This window comes from Antechinus flavipes, chromosome 5 (assembly GCF_016432865.1).
Source record: "Antechinus flavipes isolate AdamAnt ecotype Samford, QLD, Australia chromosome 5, AdamAnt_v2, whole genome shotgun sequence".
In the NCBI taxonomy this organism is placed as follows: Eukaryota; Metazoa; Chordata; class Mammalia; order Dasyuromorphia; family Dasyuridae; genus Antechinus; species Antechinus flavipes.
In genome coordinates, this window is record NC_067402.1 from 184625733 (window position 1) to 184641124 (window position 15392).

General features: G+C 39.3%; 1 protein-coding gene across 1 annotated transcript; it reads right to left on the reverse strand.

Annotated features, from left to right (window-relative positions):
• Positions 1 to 739: 739 nt before the first annotated feature.
• On the reverse strand, positions 740 to 12329 carry NECAP1 (NECAP endocytosis associated 1). Its single transcript, XM_051963200.1, has 8 exons — positions 12160 to 12329; positions 6133 to 6233; positions 5872 to 5976; positions 4716 to 4797; positions 4267 to 4375; positions 3994 to 4177; positions 3016 to 3139; positions 740 to 2646 (listed from the first exon to the last, which is right to left on the reverse strand). The coding sequence occupies exons 1-8, from the start codon at positions 12252 to 12254 to the stop codon at positions 2598 to 2600; spliced, it is 849 nt and encodes a 282-aa protein (XP_051819160.1). The 5' UTR covers positions 12255 to 12329; the 3' UTR covers positions 740 to 2597.
• Positions 12330 to 15392: the final 3063 nt, after the last annotated feature.

Below are 15392 nucleotides of genomic sequence, written 5' to 3' on the forward strand. Positions count from 1 at the left end.
GGATGAAGAATGATTTGCTCCAGTGAAGACTACTGGGGGTAGCCAGGTAGCACACTGGATAAAGCACTGGCCCCAGAATCAGGAAGAATTCTAATCTGTACTCAGATGCTTACAAACTGTGTGACCCTGAGCAAGTCACTTAAGCCCCATTGCCTTTCTCACCCCTGCAAAAAATGAGTATTCAGGTGCCTCGGGTTCCAAAGAAAACTCTAAGAATTCAAAAATGTTTTAAATACTGGTAGCAGCTTCAAGATTTGAAGAAGAAAACATTTAACCTGGATTTTTATTGTATTTGTTAAAAAATGTATCACTGATGTGAAAAAAGAATCAGGTTATCAGGAAACCTGGATTTGACAAATCACAATTTATCTCTTATCCTCATCTGTAAAGTGAAAGGGGTTGTAGTAGGTGAATTCTACAGATCTTCTAGCTCTAAAATACATAGTTAAGTTTTTAGTTACGTCTTGTACCATTCTAGAGAAAGCAATAGTTGACATGTAATAAGGAATAGTTCAGATTGTATTAAGAGAAACAAAGAATTGTCCATAATTGATAAAAACAAATATGAGGAGCTTCAGGGATCAAGGCAAATCTAGTCTCAACATCTGAGAAGTCTGAGTTTCTTAAGAAATAAACACAATTCTAAAGTGCTCCTACATTATCAATCAGAGGGCTTAGAAAGAGCTAATCAATGAGACAACAGGGTAATAAGGAAAATCAAAACTGAAACAGACACCACCCTTTTCTATATTTTAATTACCATTATTGCACCAATACACCTTATGCTTTATATACACATATATCTTTTTTTTTCAGTTTTGCAGCAGTTCAAATACATAATATATTATCATCTTGGGGAATGCAAAATAAGAACAAGTGAAGGAAAATAAGAAAAGAGAGTCCCAATGGTTAACCACTAGTGATTCTCCTATTTTCCTTTAGTGTTTTCATTTGAAACGTAAAAGGACCTTCCAGAGCTCAGCAAGTGCAGAACTACTTGATATATAGCACAAGGGGGAAAAAAAAGACAAAAATAAAAATGGACCCACAAGTCCATGGGAGAGACAAGAAAAGATTTTAGGGATAGAGAAGATATGTATTTCCAAGTTAGACTCAAAGACTCTTCATTCAGAATAAAAAAACAGCCTAATGGGCAAAAAAAAAAAAAAAAAACAGGAATGATACTTATTTATCACAATAAATCCTCCCTCATCATAATTAGCTACTTAATAGAAACAAATGAAAATATCCTTTTCTGTGGAAAAGGAAATTCGCTTCACAGAATTGTAAGGAAGAAAGGGAAATGTAAAAACAAAACAAAACAAAAAAACCCTCAAACTTTGTTCCGATATTCCTCTGGGCAAAGTTTATCAGAACCTTCCCTTGTCAAACCTCTGTAGCTGTGGTTCTCCTGAGCTTTCTTTATAAATGGCAGATATAGGCGTAGCAGCAGTCCCCACTTGAAGAGCTGAATATAGGAAATGGATTTCTCTGGTTAAAAGGGCCAAGTTTTATGGGAAATGAGCAGAGAAGACATACCTGGTCCAACAAAACAATCCAGTTCAGACACTGTACCAAGGAAGGATGGGCACATTACACCATCACCTGCCAAAAGGACTAAGCACTCTGTACTTCCCTATGCACAGATCTGACTCTTACTCTAAATCACACAAAAGGCCAAAAATAAAAATAAAAAAATAAAAAGGAGATCTTGCATCAAATGAAGTGACTAGATGGAGCTCCAGGAAACAGGCAGCTTGGGACAACAGCCAGCCAAAATCCTTACCCTGGTCAGAGATATTGCCCCAGTGAAAAAACACAAGGTGATGGAGCAAATGGCACCAACACAACCCTCTTCTCAAAGGGAAAGACGTGTAAACATAGAAGAGGGCAATGGAGCTGCTCCCAGCACTGTCATTTCCCAACTAAGATCAGTAAGAGGAGAACATGGCAGGAAGTGGGGAGCAAGAGCTTCGCTCATCTATCTACACAGCCTTCCACCCACCTCTCACCATTTATTTTGTAAACACGCAGGCCTGGAAGTCATCTCCAACAACTCTATCCCAATATGAAGTCCTGGGATAAAGAAGAGAGTGATGGAGTCAGTGTCTCCTTACCTCTCAGTATCTATTCCCACAGAATTAAGTCCTTTCAATTGCAGAAACCAAATGGAGCTGCAAAGAGGTTTGCACCTACCAACTGTGTTACTTGAGAGAAAGGCTGTCCAAGGATTACCCTGCCCCAGTGCCACTCAAAGAGGACCATGGGAGAAGGGTAAGGAACTAAAAAGAGAGCTGAGCCACTGTAAATATAATTCCCCTTGATATGGAGATCCTGGCCTGACAAGCATTCTCTGCTCACTCACAAGTGGGCTCAAACCCACCTCTCAGCCTTGTAGGGCAGCAGGAGATGCTTCCTGGGCTGCACAGCATGTGATCAACAGTAGGGAGATACATAAACCAGCTCTTGATTGAAATAAGAAAGCTTTTTAAAAGACTGTCCAGGAATTTCAGTTCAGGAGAAGGTAGAGTTTTCCAAATCCCCCCCTCAAATTGGTGCCCTTGTATTCTCTTGGTCTTCAAGTTTATCCCTGCTGCTCAGAATTGGACCCAGTTGGACGGCTGTGGTGTCTGGTTTGGAACAGAGCTGCAATCCAGGAGACAAGAAAAAGAAAGCCAGGAAAGCAATATTAATTAAAAAAAAAAAAAAGCTATCCAATTACAGTAATTTTCAGAAAGCCTCAACTTAGTGCTCCTACAATGAAAGGTTCTATGAAAAAAAACTATATTCATACCTTATACCCAGATTCCTTAATCCACTATGTATAAAACATCTTCATGATACTCTCTAATGTTGTCAAGGCTCATCTTTTCCAAAAGCATCAAACCTGAGGGCAGCCAGACCAACCATGTTTCCCTGCTTAGGGCTTTCATATGACTATATACATTTTACACCAAAATTTCTAATCAGTCCTCAGCCCTGTTTATGAGTAAGCTTCCTCTCCCTGACCATTACCTGGATGCAGTACTGAAGTCTCCCCATAGATCAGTCACTGCATTAGCTGAAGCAGGAGCAGAAACAGGAGCAGGTGCTGGTGTATTTGAGACAGGAACAGGAGAATCAAAGTCTAACAGGATATCTGAGTATATAACAGAAGGAAGAGGAAAAAGCAAAAGATAGTTATATTAAAGCTGAAAAGAAATGGAAGAAATTATCTAGTCTGTTTCAATGGCCTCAAAAAATCCAAATATCCAAACCATCCTTTTTCTCCCCTAGCCTTCTATAGAGGGGGGAATATAAATTTAAAAAAAAAAAAAAAAAGGAATCATCCTACATATTACATTAGTAACAAAAACTTAATCTTGTTTGGCATAGCAACAATTTTTTAAAGCACATGCATCACAATAGCCCTGAGAGACAAGCAGAATAAGTATTAAATGAAGAAAAGATACAGAGGAAACAAAGTGGCAGAACTGAGGGTCTCTGCAAAATATTCTTACCATGTAGCCAAACTAAGCAAAAGCATGGTCTAAAAATTGTTAGGATTCTTGGATTGTTAATTCCCAATACAAAGATTTTAAGAAATTTACTATTCCTTATTTCGGCATCCTCATTTAAAGAAAATGAGCAGGGAAGAAGGGAAAGAAAAGATCCCTTGTCTCTATCCATTTTCTAAGAGGGCTATGAGAAAGAATGAGAATATCCACAAAACAAGATGTTTAGTCTAATCCCCCAAATTATGAAATAAAATTATAATAGAACATAACTGAAACCTGTCCTTTTACTATCACTTTTTCAATGCCGATGAACCCATTGGGTACCATGTTCCTAAACCCATCCTTTGCTTTGGTGGAAATGACCTGGAAATTTAAGTTCCTTTAGATCAGACAGATAGGTTCACACATGTAACTCTCAAAGCAGATTAGTATGACTCAGGGGGAAAAAAAAAAAAAAGAGGCTAGTTTTCAATGTGAAAGGTAAAGAGGAATTTACCTGCATCATTGCCACCTTGACTGGACTTCTGGATGGGAGGTGGAGTCACATGATTTGCGATAGGTACTGAAGATGAAGGTGGGGGAATAGTCACTTTGCCCCCAGGTGGAGGTGGCAATAGGCTCAGGCCCCCAGCCCCTGTAGGTCGAGGCTTAGATGTTCCTGCTTTCTTTGTGGTAATATTCTAAAAAAGACAGATTTGCACAAATAGATGGAAACACAGGAAGGAAAAACAATGATAGGGTTGGATGAAAAGAATACACACAAACTTACCCCAATACTCAATTTGATTGTTTGTCCTTCCTTAAAACCTAGATCCAACTTGGGACGAGTGTCCATTTCCTGAGATTCTTTGGTGATCTCAGTTTCCTGCTTTACCCATCTTCAAGGGAAGGAGAAAATGGCTAAAGGGATGACAATAGATAACTTCCCACCCACAGTATACAAACAACCCTGATAGAGTCTTTTCTTTCTCATCAGAATTACAAGTCAAATCCTACAAGGACAAGAACATAAAACCCAAATTTTAAACAAGCATTCCAAACCCAGATTTACAGAAATAGGGACTGAAATTTAGAAATGGATATAGTCACAGGCAGGAAGGAAAAAGGGAGGACTCTAGATTCACAACAAATGGGGTAATTAATATAAAGTCCAGGCAATAGAAGAAAAGGAAAAACAGAAGACTATTCTCCCTGATTTAAGAGGCAGGTCACACTCACTTGAAGTGATCTTGCAGAGAAACGTTGAAGTCAAAGGCATCACCCCGATCTGTGAAGCCGATACCAATGAAAGCACTACGTCCTGTGGGAAGGAGGGGAACGCTCAGGGCAGAAGGTGTCCTTAGGAGAGCCCCTGCTACACACAAGGCAGTTAACCAACTGCTCAGTCTTTCTTTCCTCTAGCCACTGCTATGCCCATGCTGGCTGCCAATGCAATGACCACCTCCCTGGTTCGGATTTCGGTACTAATAAGTACTTGAAGCTACTCCACTAAAGCTCTGCTCAAATGCCACATCATAGCATGGAGATGATCTGATTTTAAAAAAGTTCTAAGTATCAGCTGGCTGGTTGACTACATATCCATTGTCCAATGACCAACTGCTTAAGACTCATTATCAGGTTTGCAGAACCCTGACCAATTATTCACTTATAGTAGCTCTTGAAGAATATCCCTAAATCACAGCAAGTTGTAATTAGCAACTTGGAGGAAGTACCCATACCAATTAAATTACTGATTATTTATCTAGTGAAGGCAGTCTTACACTAGAAAAGGTATTTCAGCAGGATAAGTAACTCTGTACTCTCTGAATAAACAACAGATTCCCTTACGTGAACTAAGAAATTAAGCTAAGTCTCCATCTAAGAAATTAAGCTAAGTCTCCATCTATCACAGTCCTGAGCACAGGAAGAGAATTCCCTTTATATATGAATCTAAAAAAATCTAAAAAGATATAATAAACTTCTCATCTTTCCTCAATAAACTTTTATCAGCCTAATTCACATTCACTAATATTACTTCTCCCATCTCCTTGTCATATGTACCTTCAATCTAATAATCCCTCTCACTCTACTAAAAATGTTACAGGAAATACATTCAGAGATAACCACAAATAAAGAAAAGGAGCTACAAGAATTGTTCATTTTTGTTAGATATTCTGATTGGTTGATTCAAGCTTACTTATGAAGTTCATCTTCATCACTGTGCTAGTTTCTCTGACTTATCAAGATTCCCCTACCCACCATCAGTATCTCTAATAAGTTAGTAGAGAGGAAGGAAAGTTTGGGTGAGACAGACACAAAGGCACCCGAACCAAGACTGAAATTAATAACTGGTTCTCCCTTAACCCCAATCAAATGCCAGTGTTGGCTTCCATACCAGTGCCATCTTGAATCCGGATCACAAAATATCGACTAGAATCTGTCACTGTCTCCACAGCAATGCCAGGATATTGGTCCACTGGTGCCTGAGCAAATAGCTCCCCTAAGGGATGAAAAAAAGGAGAAAAAAGGAAGAGGTGTCTTTTGAGCAGAAGAGAAATCTATTATTTATATTTAAGATAGCTCACAATATAGATTGCTTCCCTGAGTCTGAAACCTAAAGATGCAATTCTATTAAAGGATCTACTCACTAAATTACCTGATACTTTGTCTTCAAGTTTGATGTAGGCAATCTTCCCTTTGGAAGTGATTCGGAGACGACCAGTCCAATCAGGCTGATCTAGTTTCCAGTCAGATGCCCTGGGCAAAAAAAAAAAAAAAAAACAGGGAACTTCAGGACCATAGCAATGCTCTTTTACATTTAATATTTCAATTCCACTCCTCAGTACCAGATTCCAAACAGCTGTATCCCTCTCCATTCTGCCTACCTCATTATTTAATCAACAACAATTACTTTACATAAGTAAGCAAAACAGAAGAGTAGTAAACTTGGGAGTAAGAAAGGCTTGGGATCTATTACAATCTGAGACACTTATCAACTATGTGACTCTGGGCTCTCTATAAAATAGGGATAATAATAGCACTTAACCACATGAGACTCATTAGGTAATATATTAAAGCCCTTTGAAAACCTGAAAGTACTACTGAAATATTTGTTGTTAAGTATTATTAAGTATTATAATTATTCCAAAGACAAACTTTTTCCTAGAAACCACAATGTGTAAATGTAGAAGGCATAGAACCATCAAATAAGATTTGAAGGGATTCTTAGAAATCCCTTAGTCCAACCTCCTCATCTTACAAATGAGGAAACTGAAGAAAGCCCAAAGGAAGTGATTTGTGGCAGAGCATATGGCATTTGAATCAAGTCCTTAGACTTCTGTTATTTTACACTGTCTCCCAAAAATAATTTCATCAGTTTAAAAACTTTTTTGAATACCTTGACAATAACAATCCCTATAAAGTGCTTTATGTATTACAGAGCTTTTTTTCCCACAACCACCCTGGAAGTCTAAGAGTGCCATAATTATGGCACTTATAAAGAAATGGAAGCTGATTTGTCCAAGATCACAAATCTAGTAGAACTCAGAAACAAGGCTCATGCTATGGAGCATAACTCTATACAAAATGTATTTTTAATATTTAATAAATTTATTTTTAAACTATTTTTTAAATTTAATTACTACTTCTTGTTTTGTTTTGCTTTTGCTTTTTAGATGTAGTAGAGGAAGGGATCAAGGGTTGTTAGGAATTTAAACACAACAGTTGGAGAATAGGTGACAATGGAGTCAGGTAAAACATGATGTCTGAAGAGAAGCAAAATAAACAAAAAGCTGATTAGAAAAATTAAAAGGGAAAACCAAATAAGACAAAAAATTACTAAATATTAGAACCCATAAACAATATTCCCCTCTGTCCATTTATGTAAAATTTAAATGCTTACTAAAACAATTTATTGTATTAGATTTTCTAAAACATAGTCTTAACATATAGGTGCTATATAAATCTCAGCTATTTGTACCAGCTTACAATTATTCATTTAACAAGTCAACATATATTAAGTATCTCTTTTGGGAAAGGCAATATGCTACAGATAAAAGATTTTATGTCCTCCCCAAGGACCTTGAATTTTATAAACACATAAATACAAGTCAGGGTATAAATGGATCAAATAAAAGTTCAAAATTTTCTAGGAATATCTGAGGAAAGACTGAAGAAAACGCCAACAATTCTGAAAAGAAAGACTCTAAGGACAAAGCAGCACCAACCACAGTGCCCTGAACCTAGTAGGTACTTAATGTTTACTAAAATTAAATTCAAAATTCTGAAAGATGAGGGGAAGAGGAGCAAGAAATTCCAGATATAAGAGCTTTTACAATTTACTGGACATGAGACAATGCAAGTCAAATTTGGGAAAAAGATAATGGTCCAGTTAGGTTGGAATAAAGAGCATAAGAGGAAGTTGTTCTTATTGCTCTGTCTTGTCCAAATCTTCCTGATTCCATTGGGGCTTTTCTTGGCAAAAATACTGGAGTGGTTATGGTTGGGCCCCTGGGCTCTCCAGAAGCCTCCAAAGTGCAATGGCTACTCCGGGAGGTGCTAACGCTGGTGTATCAGTTCAATATGGAATGGGTGGAGACTGCTACTTCTGGCAAGGAAGATAATAGCCCCTCGTTCTTTCCCACCCAAGAACAGGTCTGGAAACAGCCTCCAGCTTTCTTCCCTAGAGCTTCCTCTAACTCCACCCCACCTTCCTTCCTTTGGACTATTTCTGTAAATACTGAGCTGCCTTATCTTATCCTCATCAATTTCTCTACTGATCTCCTTCAAGAGAAAAAAGAAAGATGAAGACAAAAGGGCATCCTGGAAGCTGTGTAGGAAAATAGGGTGATCAATAATGTCAACTACAAAGAGATCATGAAGAATGAGAGCTAAGGAAAAATCATGAAATTTAGTGGTTGGTAATTTTTTAATATTTTCGGCTCATTTCAGAACATTCACTGGGATCAAAAGCCAAAATGTACATGATAAGTAATCTGGCAAATTAACAGAGATAATGAAATGGAAGAGACCTACAGAAAGACACCTTAAGGGATGACAAAAGTTTAAGGTTTAAAAAAAAAAAAAAGTTAAATCTGAGCAGGTTTAAAGGCATCACGGAGAGTACCAGGCAACAAGAAACTAAGGATGAGGAAAAGGGAAGAATGATTCCTAGAGGACACTCTTAGAGGGCACAAGATACAGTCAACAAGTAAAGTTAACCTTAGCAAAAAGATGGTGACTTCATCCTCGGAAAGTGCACCAAGAGAGGAGAGTTTGGATACTGAGTTTTGAAGCAAGAGAGATAGAAAATTCCAAGGTCCATTTTTCTGTTAAAGAAACAAGGTCATCTGCTGAGAAAGTGTGTGTGTGTGTGTGTGTGTGTGTGTTGGGGGTAAAGAGGGTGTAGCATTAGTGTCTTAAAGAGAAAGGAAATGGTCCAAGAAACAGCCAATATGAAGGCTGCTGTGTGACAGATAGGGACCATTTCAGCTTAGATAACATTTATTCATTGTGGATCCATCTGACAGAGTTGTCTAACTTCCTCCAGCAGTGAATGTCAGCAGAAGAACAGAGAGAGTGGCCAGATGGTTGGATGACGGAGCTTTGGAGACTTGGCAGGATGTGAATGGTAGAAAAACAAGGAGGCACAACAGTCAAGGTTAGAGCCCATTACTAATCTGGCTGTCCATAGGAGCCAATGCTATGAACAGAAGAAAAGCTAGAACAGGAATAACTGAGAGAACAAGGAGAAACAGAGATCTAAACAAAAACCAAAAAAGTAGATTTAAGAGGAATGAGGTAGAAATGTGGAAGTAAAGGAGATTGTGATCAGGAAAGGTAATTTCAGAGTTTAAGCTGACAAAGGTAACATTACAAAATAGTCTTGGATGAGAGATGCAGGGGCAAGAGGGGAAGAGGGCAAGTGTTCAAAGGTGAGTCAAGATATGACTACCCCTGTGGGGAGCTGAGATAAAAAGGAGATTTTAGTCATTCAATGTGTTTAATGGAAAAATTACTGTGAATAATGGAGTCCTAAGGATAAGGGAAGAGTTTGGAGTATAAAATCAATCAATCAGCAAGTATCTATTAAACATTTATGTGCTAGGGAATTTTACTTTCTTCCAATAAAAGCTCAAATACCTGGAATTTCTTGCCTCCCTCCTCCCATATCTTTCAGAATTTAGAATTTAATTTAGTAAACACCTATTAAGTGCCTATTAAGTTCAGGGCAATGTTCTAGGTGCTGCTTTGTCCTTAGAGTCTTTCTTTTCAGAACTGTTAGTATTTTCTTCCTCAATCTTTCCTCAAATATTCCATTTCAGAAAGCCTGGGACGATTAATAGAAAAGAATAATGTCTATCAGCTCACATATATCAATCAGACTATTCATTTTAAGTTTTCCCTATTGCTGTTCTTCTTTTCATCCTCTTCAAGAGTAGGAAAGCCCATCAAGCCCATTCAGTAATGGCCTAAACAGTAAGATGCTACTAAAGTCTAGTAAGGTTGTTATCAAATAAAAAAAAGTTTTCCTACTGATTAAAACAAATTGGAAAATTACTCAAATTCTTTTTATGCAGATTATAAATAGTATATGTGTGTGTGTAATACACAAACTTGTCAAAACTCTTATCTTATTATCTTATCTTATTAACACCTCATTATCTCTAGAAAGTCCTAAACCATGCCTAGGTAGCCAATCTACCCTTACACAGATTCATGATTTACATTCTACTATCAACAGAAACCATTTAGATGCCTATTCATGTTCATGTTAGATGCTTACATCTATAAATAATTTAAGAGAACAGTCACTTTCTATCAGTACTATATGAATCTTCCTAGATCTTATCCAAGGTTTGTAGATAATCAGATGACGGACAGCACAGCAGAGTGAAAACAGAATAAGAAAAGCTGGCTTTGATTTTAGGTTTTGACTCTTACTGGCTGTGTGACTGTAAACAACTTTTCTGACCCTCAGTTTTCTCATGTATAAAATGTGGATAATAAAATTACTTGCACAACCAACTTCACTGGCTGATTATGGGGGGAGAGCCTTATACACCTTTAAGACCTGAGTAGTAATTATCCTAATTGGGAAGCAGGGGAAGTAAACAAAGAGACAACAGGCTGACAAAAACAAACAGAAAAAGTTGTCCTAGGAAATGCCAGAGGAGGAAGATGGAGGTAATTTTTGATCAGAAAGTAAGAACAGCCAAGGTTTTTGCCTCATAGAAAGAGAAAATTGATAATGAAAGAAAAAAACAAGCAAAAGAGAAATGAGCACCTTTTTATGACCAATGAAACAAGAATAATAATTTTTGATAGTGATTGCTAAATTCAGAAGACTAATGGCAAAGTATAGGGGCTAGATAAGGATAATTAGGAAATGGGTGAAAACACAAGAAAATGGGAAGAAAAAGGAAAAGAAGAATGGGAAAAAAGTAATTTGAAGGAAGTAGGGAAAATTATGGGGATACCAAAGAAGGGGATTACGAAGTATAGTATAGCAGGCTCACTCTGAGATTTCATTCTAATATTTGTTTTCCCAGAGACTAGGGAAGAGTGGGGCATATAGTAAGTACTGAACAAATACTTGTTGATTTATTGAAAGTAATAGAGTTAATTAGTAGAGGAAATGGCAGAGTTATAGATTGAATGCAACAGTATGGAAAAAGAATTTTTTTTAAAATGCCGAGATGAGATGGAATATCAATATTTCAGGGGTGAGGGCTGTTTTAACCAGAGAACCTGTCACTAGGGTTCTGGCACTTGATAAACGCTTACTGATTGACTAAGGAACAAATCAGAAAGGGGAGAATTCAAAGGTGAGATGGTGAGTGACCATGATTTTCCTGATGGGGTGAGGGGACAAAAGTGGATGGAAGATGGCAATGACTGTGATCCAGAGATGAGAGGGAGGGGAAAGGAAAAGGGGGAAGTAGTTTCTAACAGCAATCTTCAGGTGGAAGAATGAATCCAAAAGTGGGCTGGGGGGTGGGGGGTTGTCCAGAGACAGAATGGAAAATGGCAGTGGTTGGTTTCCAGCAAGAACTGGAGAGAATAATATCAGCTAAAAAAAAAGTATTTACATAGTATTTTTAAGTTTACAGAGTCCTTCACACAGGCTATCTCATTTGAGACAACGCAAGAATGAGGTATGAATAGGGACCAGGTGACAGGTGTCTCTACCATCGGGCCAAAATTCATAGTCCTGTTCTTCTTGGGTTTAACTAGAGATAGAATGAAAATGGTTTAAAGGGGGATGGGAGAAGGTAATCCTATGGGGGGAGGGGTTCAGAGGCGGGATGGGAAATGGCAAGGGCGTAGGGGCTAGAATCGAGAGGTAGGATGGAAGTGGTCCAAAGGTGGGATGGAGTTTGACAATAAGGGAGGAAGGAGAGATGGGCGGGGGGAGGAAGGAGAGAGGGGAGGTGTCCAAAGGTGAATCGGGATATGACAATGCAGGTTGAATCTGGAGATGGGATGGAGGAGGGGGAGAGATGGCAATGTCCAGAGGTAAGGACGGCCAGAGGAGGTCAAGGAGCCGGCTACGATCGCGATGGGGGTCGGGAAGAGGCAGCAGGGAAGGGGGCAGTCCTCAGGGAGAGCACAGTGCAGTGAAGGGGACGAAAAATGACAAGTCGGAGGTAAGGGACGTCAGGCGCGGGCGAAGGCGCACTACCTGTATCCGCGGTTGGAGGTACGCGGTGGGATGCGGTAGACGCTGATCTCGGGCTTCACGCACAGGATGGACTCGTACTCCGCCTCAGCCGCCATCTTGGATCCGCTCTCCGAGTCTTTGGGAGAAGGGAGTACACAGACCGGAGCGGGGGCGGGGGTAGGGGCGGGAGAGAGACGGACAGGGAGTGATGTCACCATAGACGTCCGGCGGCGCCACTTCCGTGCAGCGATACCAGGGAGTCCTGAGAGCACCCATCAGACATTTCGAAGTCGCAAAGCAGAGCCCGCCATATTGAAGTCTGGAATGAGTTAAAGCTGCCCATTCTCAGCGGCCATCTTAAACACTGGCAAATCCTCCTTTCCAATTCGCTGTGGAGGGGGAAGGGGCAATCCATGGCAACGGCGCTCCGCATTGTTTTTTGGCAGAGAGTCCGCGCTTCTCTGCCGAAAAAGCCATCTTGGAAACTGGCAACGCACCGCGCCAACGCAGTAGATTCTGCCTTGATCTCTGAACTTTGTTTCGCTTTGTGGCAAAATTGTACTCCGCAGAGTCTGAGCTGGGGGAATTGCCTGAAAGATCCTTCATTAATAATCATTATAACCACAGCCTTTTAAAGAGTTTGTAGAGCGCCTTTAAGTTTGCAAAGCGATTTCCATCAAGATAACCACAGGAACATTCATATAGACCAGTTAACAGGTGTCATAGAAGGGGGACTGCGCCTTTCGAAATTCATGGCTCCATCTCTCACTCCTTGGGGTTTGTCTCTTTCCATAAAGAAGGAAACAAACATTATCATATACCTAAAAGCGCTTTATAAAATATATTCTCATCGAATCTTCACTACAACACTGGGAGATAGTGCTTTTATTATCCCCATTTTCCATATGAGGAACAAAGGTTAATTAACTTACCCAAGATCACACAACTAGCACCTGCTCCAAGGTCGAATTTGAACTAAATCCTTCCAGGCTCCGTGCCCTTATTCTTTCCGTAGCTTTAATTGCCCAAGTGAAATTCGTTCCTCTTTTCTCCAGAAAACAAGTGATTTCTGCACTGTGGGGTTCAGTTTCCTAATCTTTCAAAAGACAAGGGTTCTATTCGATTATCTCTAAATGTCCCTTCTATAACAATTTTAAGGACAACGAGGGAAACAAAATGCAAACCAGTATATACAAAGCAAGTTATATATAGGAAATTATTAACACATATACATTGGAGAAGGCTTCCAATAAAAGATGAGATTTTAGTTGGGACTTAAAGGAAGCCAGGGATAGTAGGTGGAGTGGAGGAGGGAGACAATTCCAGACATAAAGGACAACCAGATGGATGGAAGAGCACTTTAGGGAAGTAAGAGATAAGTCTAGAAAGGGGCTTTGATCAAGGCACTGAATTTAAGAAATCGAAACTATACCTGGGATTTCAGTGGCAAAGGGAAATCCCTCATGAAGAAAAATTCCTTACTAATTCAGAATTGCAAGTAGGTGCCTTCTCTTTGCTGGAATTTATTATACAGGCTTAGAGGGTTTCCTAGAGCGAAATTTCTTAAACCATGACCCCATATGGGGTCATGTAACAGAATATGGGGATCAAGAAAAATTTGGAAACATAAAAGATTTCTGAATGCAATGACCAAAAATTAATTTAAAATTAGACGGGTAATGAATCCAAGGCTGTTGGAATCTTTACAAATTGTTAAGTCATTAGAGTTGATAGAGACAACAATTATCTAATTTAGCATGGTTCAGTATCTGTCTTGCCTCTGAGAGAGGGCTTCTGGTTCTCAATCTCCCAGAGTGCTCCTCTCCGACCCCCGTCAATGTTCCGAAGTAAAACTCCTCACTCAGAGAGGGCTTCTGGCTGAACTCACTTGATGGTCCCCTCTCAATTTAAATTCAGCTGAACTTTCACTGGGCCTCTGCTTTCTTCTTATATATCAGAGAGTGGGATCATGGGTTTTCTCCCATAGTGCTCTCTGGCCCTAAGAGCTTCAAGGGAGGTGTAAATTCGGATATCTCACACTAAACCCTGAACTCTCCCAAACGTGTGAGCTCCAATGAGTAAAGGTGTGAATACAAGCATTGTATCAATTAGTTCTACTTAGTGCCTTGTTTCAGGTTCTGGCCCAAAATATCTTGTAAAATCAGATTAATAATCTATCAATTCTAATGAGTTAGCAGTTTGCAAAGATTCCAACATCACACCACTGTGGTGGCTGGGCTCCTGCACTTCCCCCACTGAAACCAAGCTGGTCTGAAAGGCTCTTCAGAAAGCTAGCTGAGCCCCAAGTGATGGAGACAAGAGATCCATTCCATCTTTGTGCTGGCTGGACGCTAAAGAAAGCAGAAGCAGAAGCAAAGAACAAAGCTGCAAGAGCTCTTAGAACCAAGCAGAGAGATAGGCCTCAACTGACTGGGCTATTTTGGAAGGAGAAAATAAATGTTTGCATTTTTACCAGCTGGCTGCATTTTGGGTGATTATTACTCTTAACTGAAACTAAGGGTGCCTCCAGAAAACCTCCCCAAGAAACCTGCTTTCTCCCAGAGAGAACCATTATTTTAAAGAAGAAGAACACCACACAAGGCAATGCTCATCTCTGTTGTAGCTGTGATTTCACTCTAGCGTTGGTTCTGAACACACAACAACACACAACATAAATACTTTACTGCCAGAAACACCTCAGCACCAGATGAGGTTAAGTTAAAAAAAAAAAAAAATTTGAGGAAGATGGGACAGAAGGGGTTGAAAGTGGAAAAAAAAAATTTAAGAAGCCCTGTGCTGGAGCAGTGTAAGATTAAGTGTTTTGCTCATTATTGAGTTAATGTCCTCGACAAGACTTAATTTCAAATTAACTATGTATCTAGTGCTGGGTTTTGAGGATATAAAGAAAACCAAAAAATAGTCCCGACTTGCAAGGAGGTAACAGTCTCATGGGGAGGTACAATAAATATACAAATGATACATTTGTACATATTAATTTGAGCAAAGAGAAAATACTAAGAAGCATTGGGCTTTTTATACTTACCCTCCACAATGACAGTCTATTTACTGTCCTTTGCACACCACACTCCATCTTCCAACCTAATTTCCACTGGCTATCTCCTATGCTCAGAATTCTCTCCCTTGTTTCTACTTCCTGACTTCACTGGCTTTATTCAAGTCTGAGTTTGTTATGGGCCAGAACTCTGAAACAAGGATTCTTACAAGATGTTAAGTCAGTAGAATTGATAAAGACA

Excerpts from the sequence above, each read along its gene's own strand:
- NECAP1 (XM_051963200.1), bottom strand. The coding sequence starts at position 12,254 with ATGGCGGCTGAGGCGGAGTACGAGTCCATCCTGTGCGTGAAGCCCGAG. Across the intron at positions 4,376-4,715 it reads TCTCTGCAAGATCACTTCAA|ATGGGTAAAGCAGGAAACTG; the intron begins GTGAGTGTGACC and ends CTTCCCTTGAAG. Across the intron at positions 2,647-3,015 it reads GACTTCAGTACTGCATCCAG|CTCTGTTCCAAACCAGACAC; the intron begins GTAATGGTCAGG and ends CCTGGATTGCAG.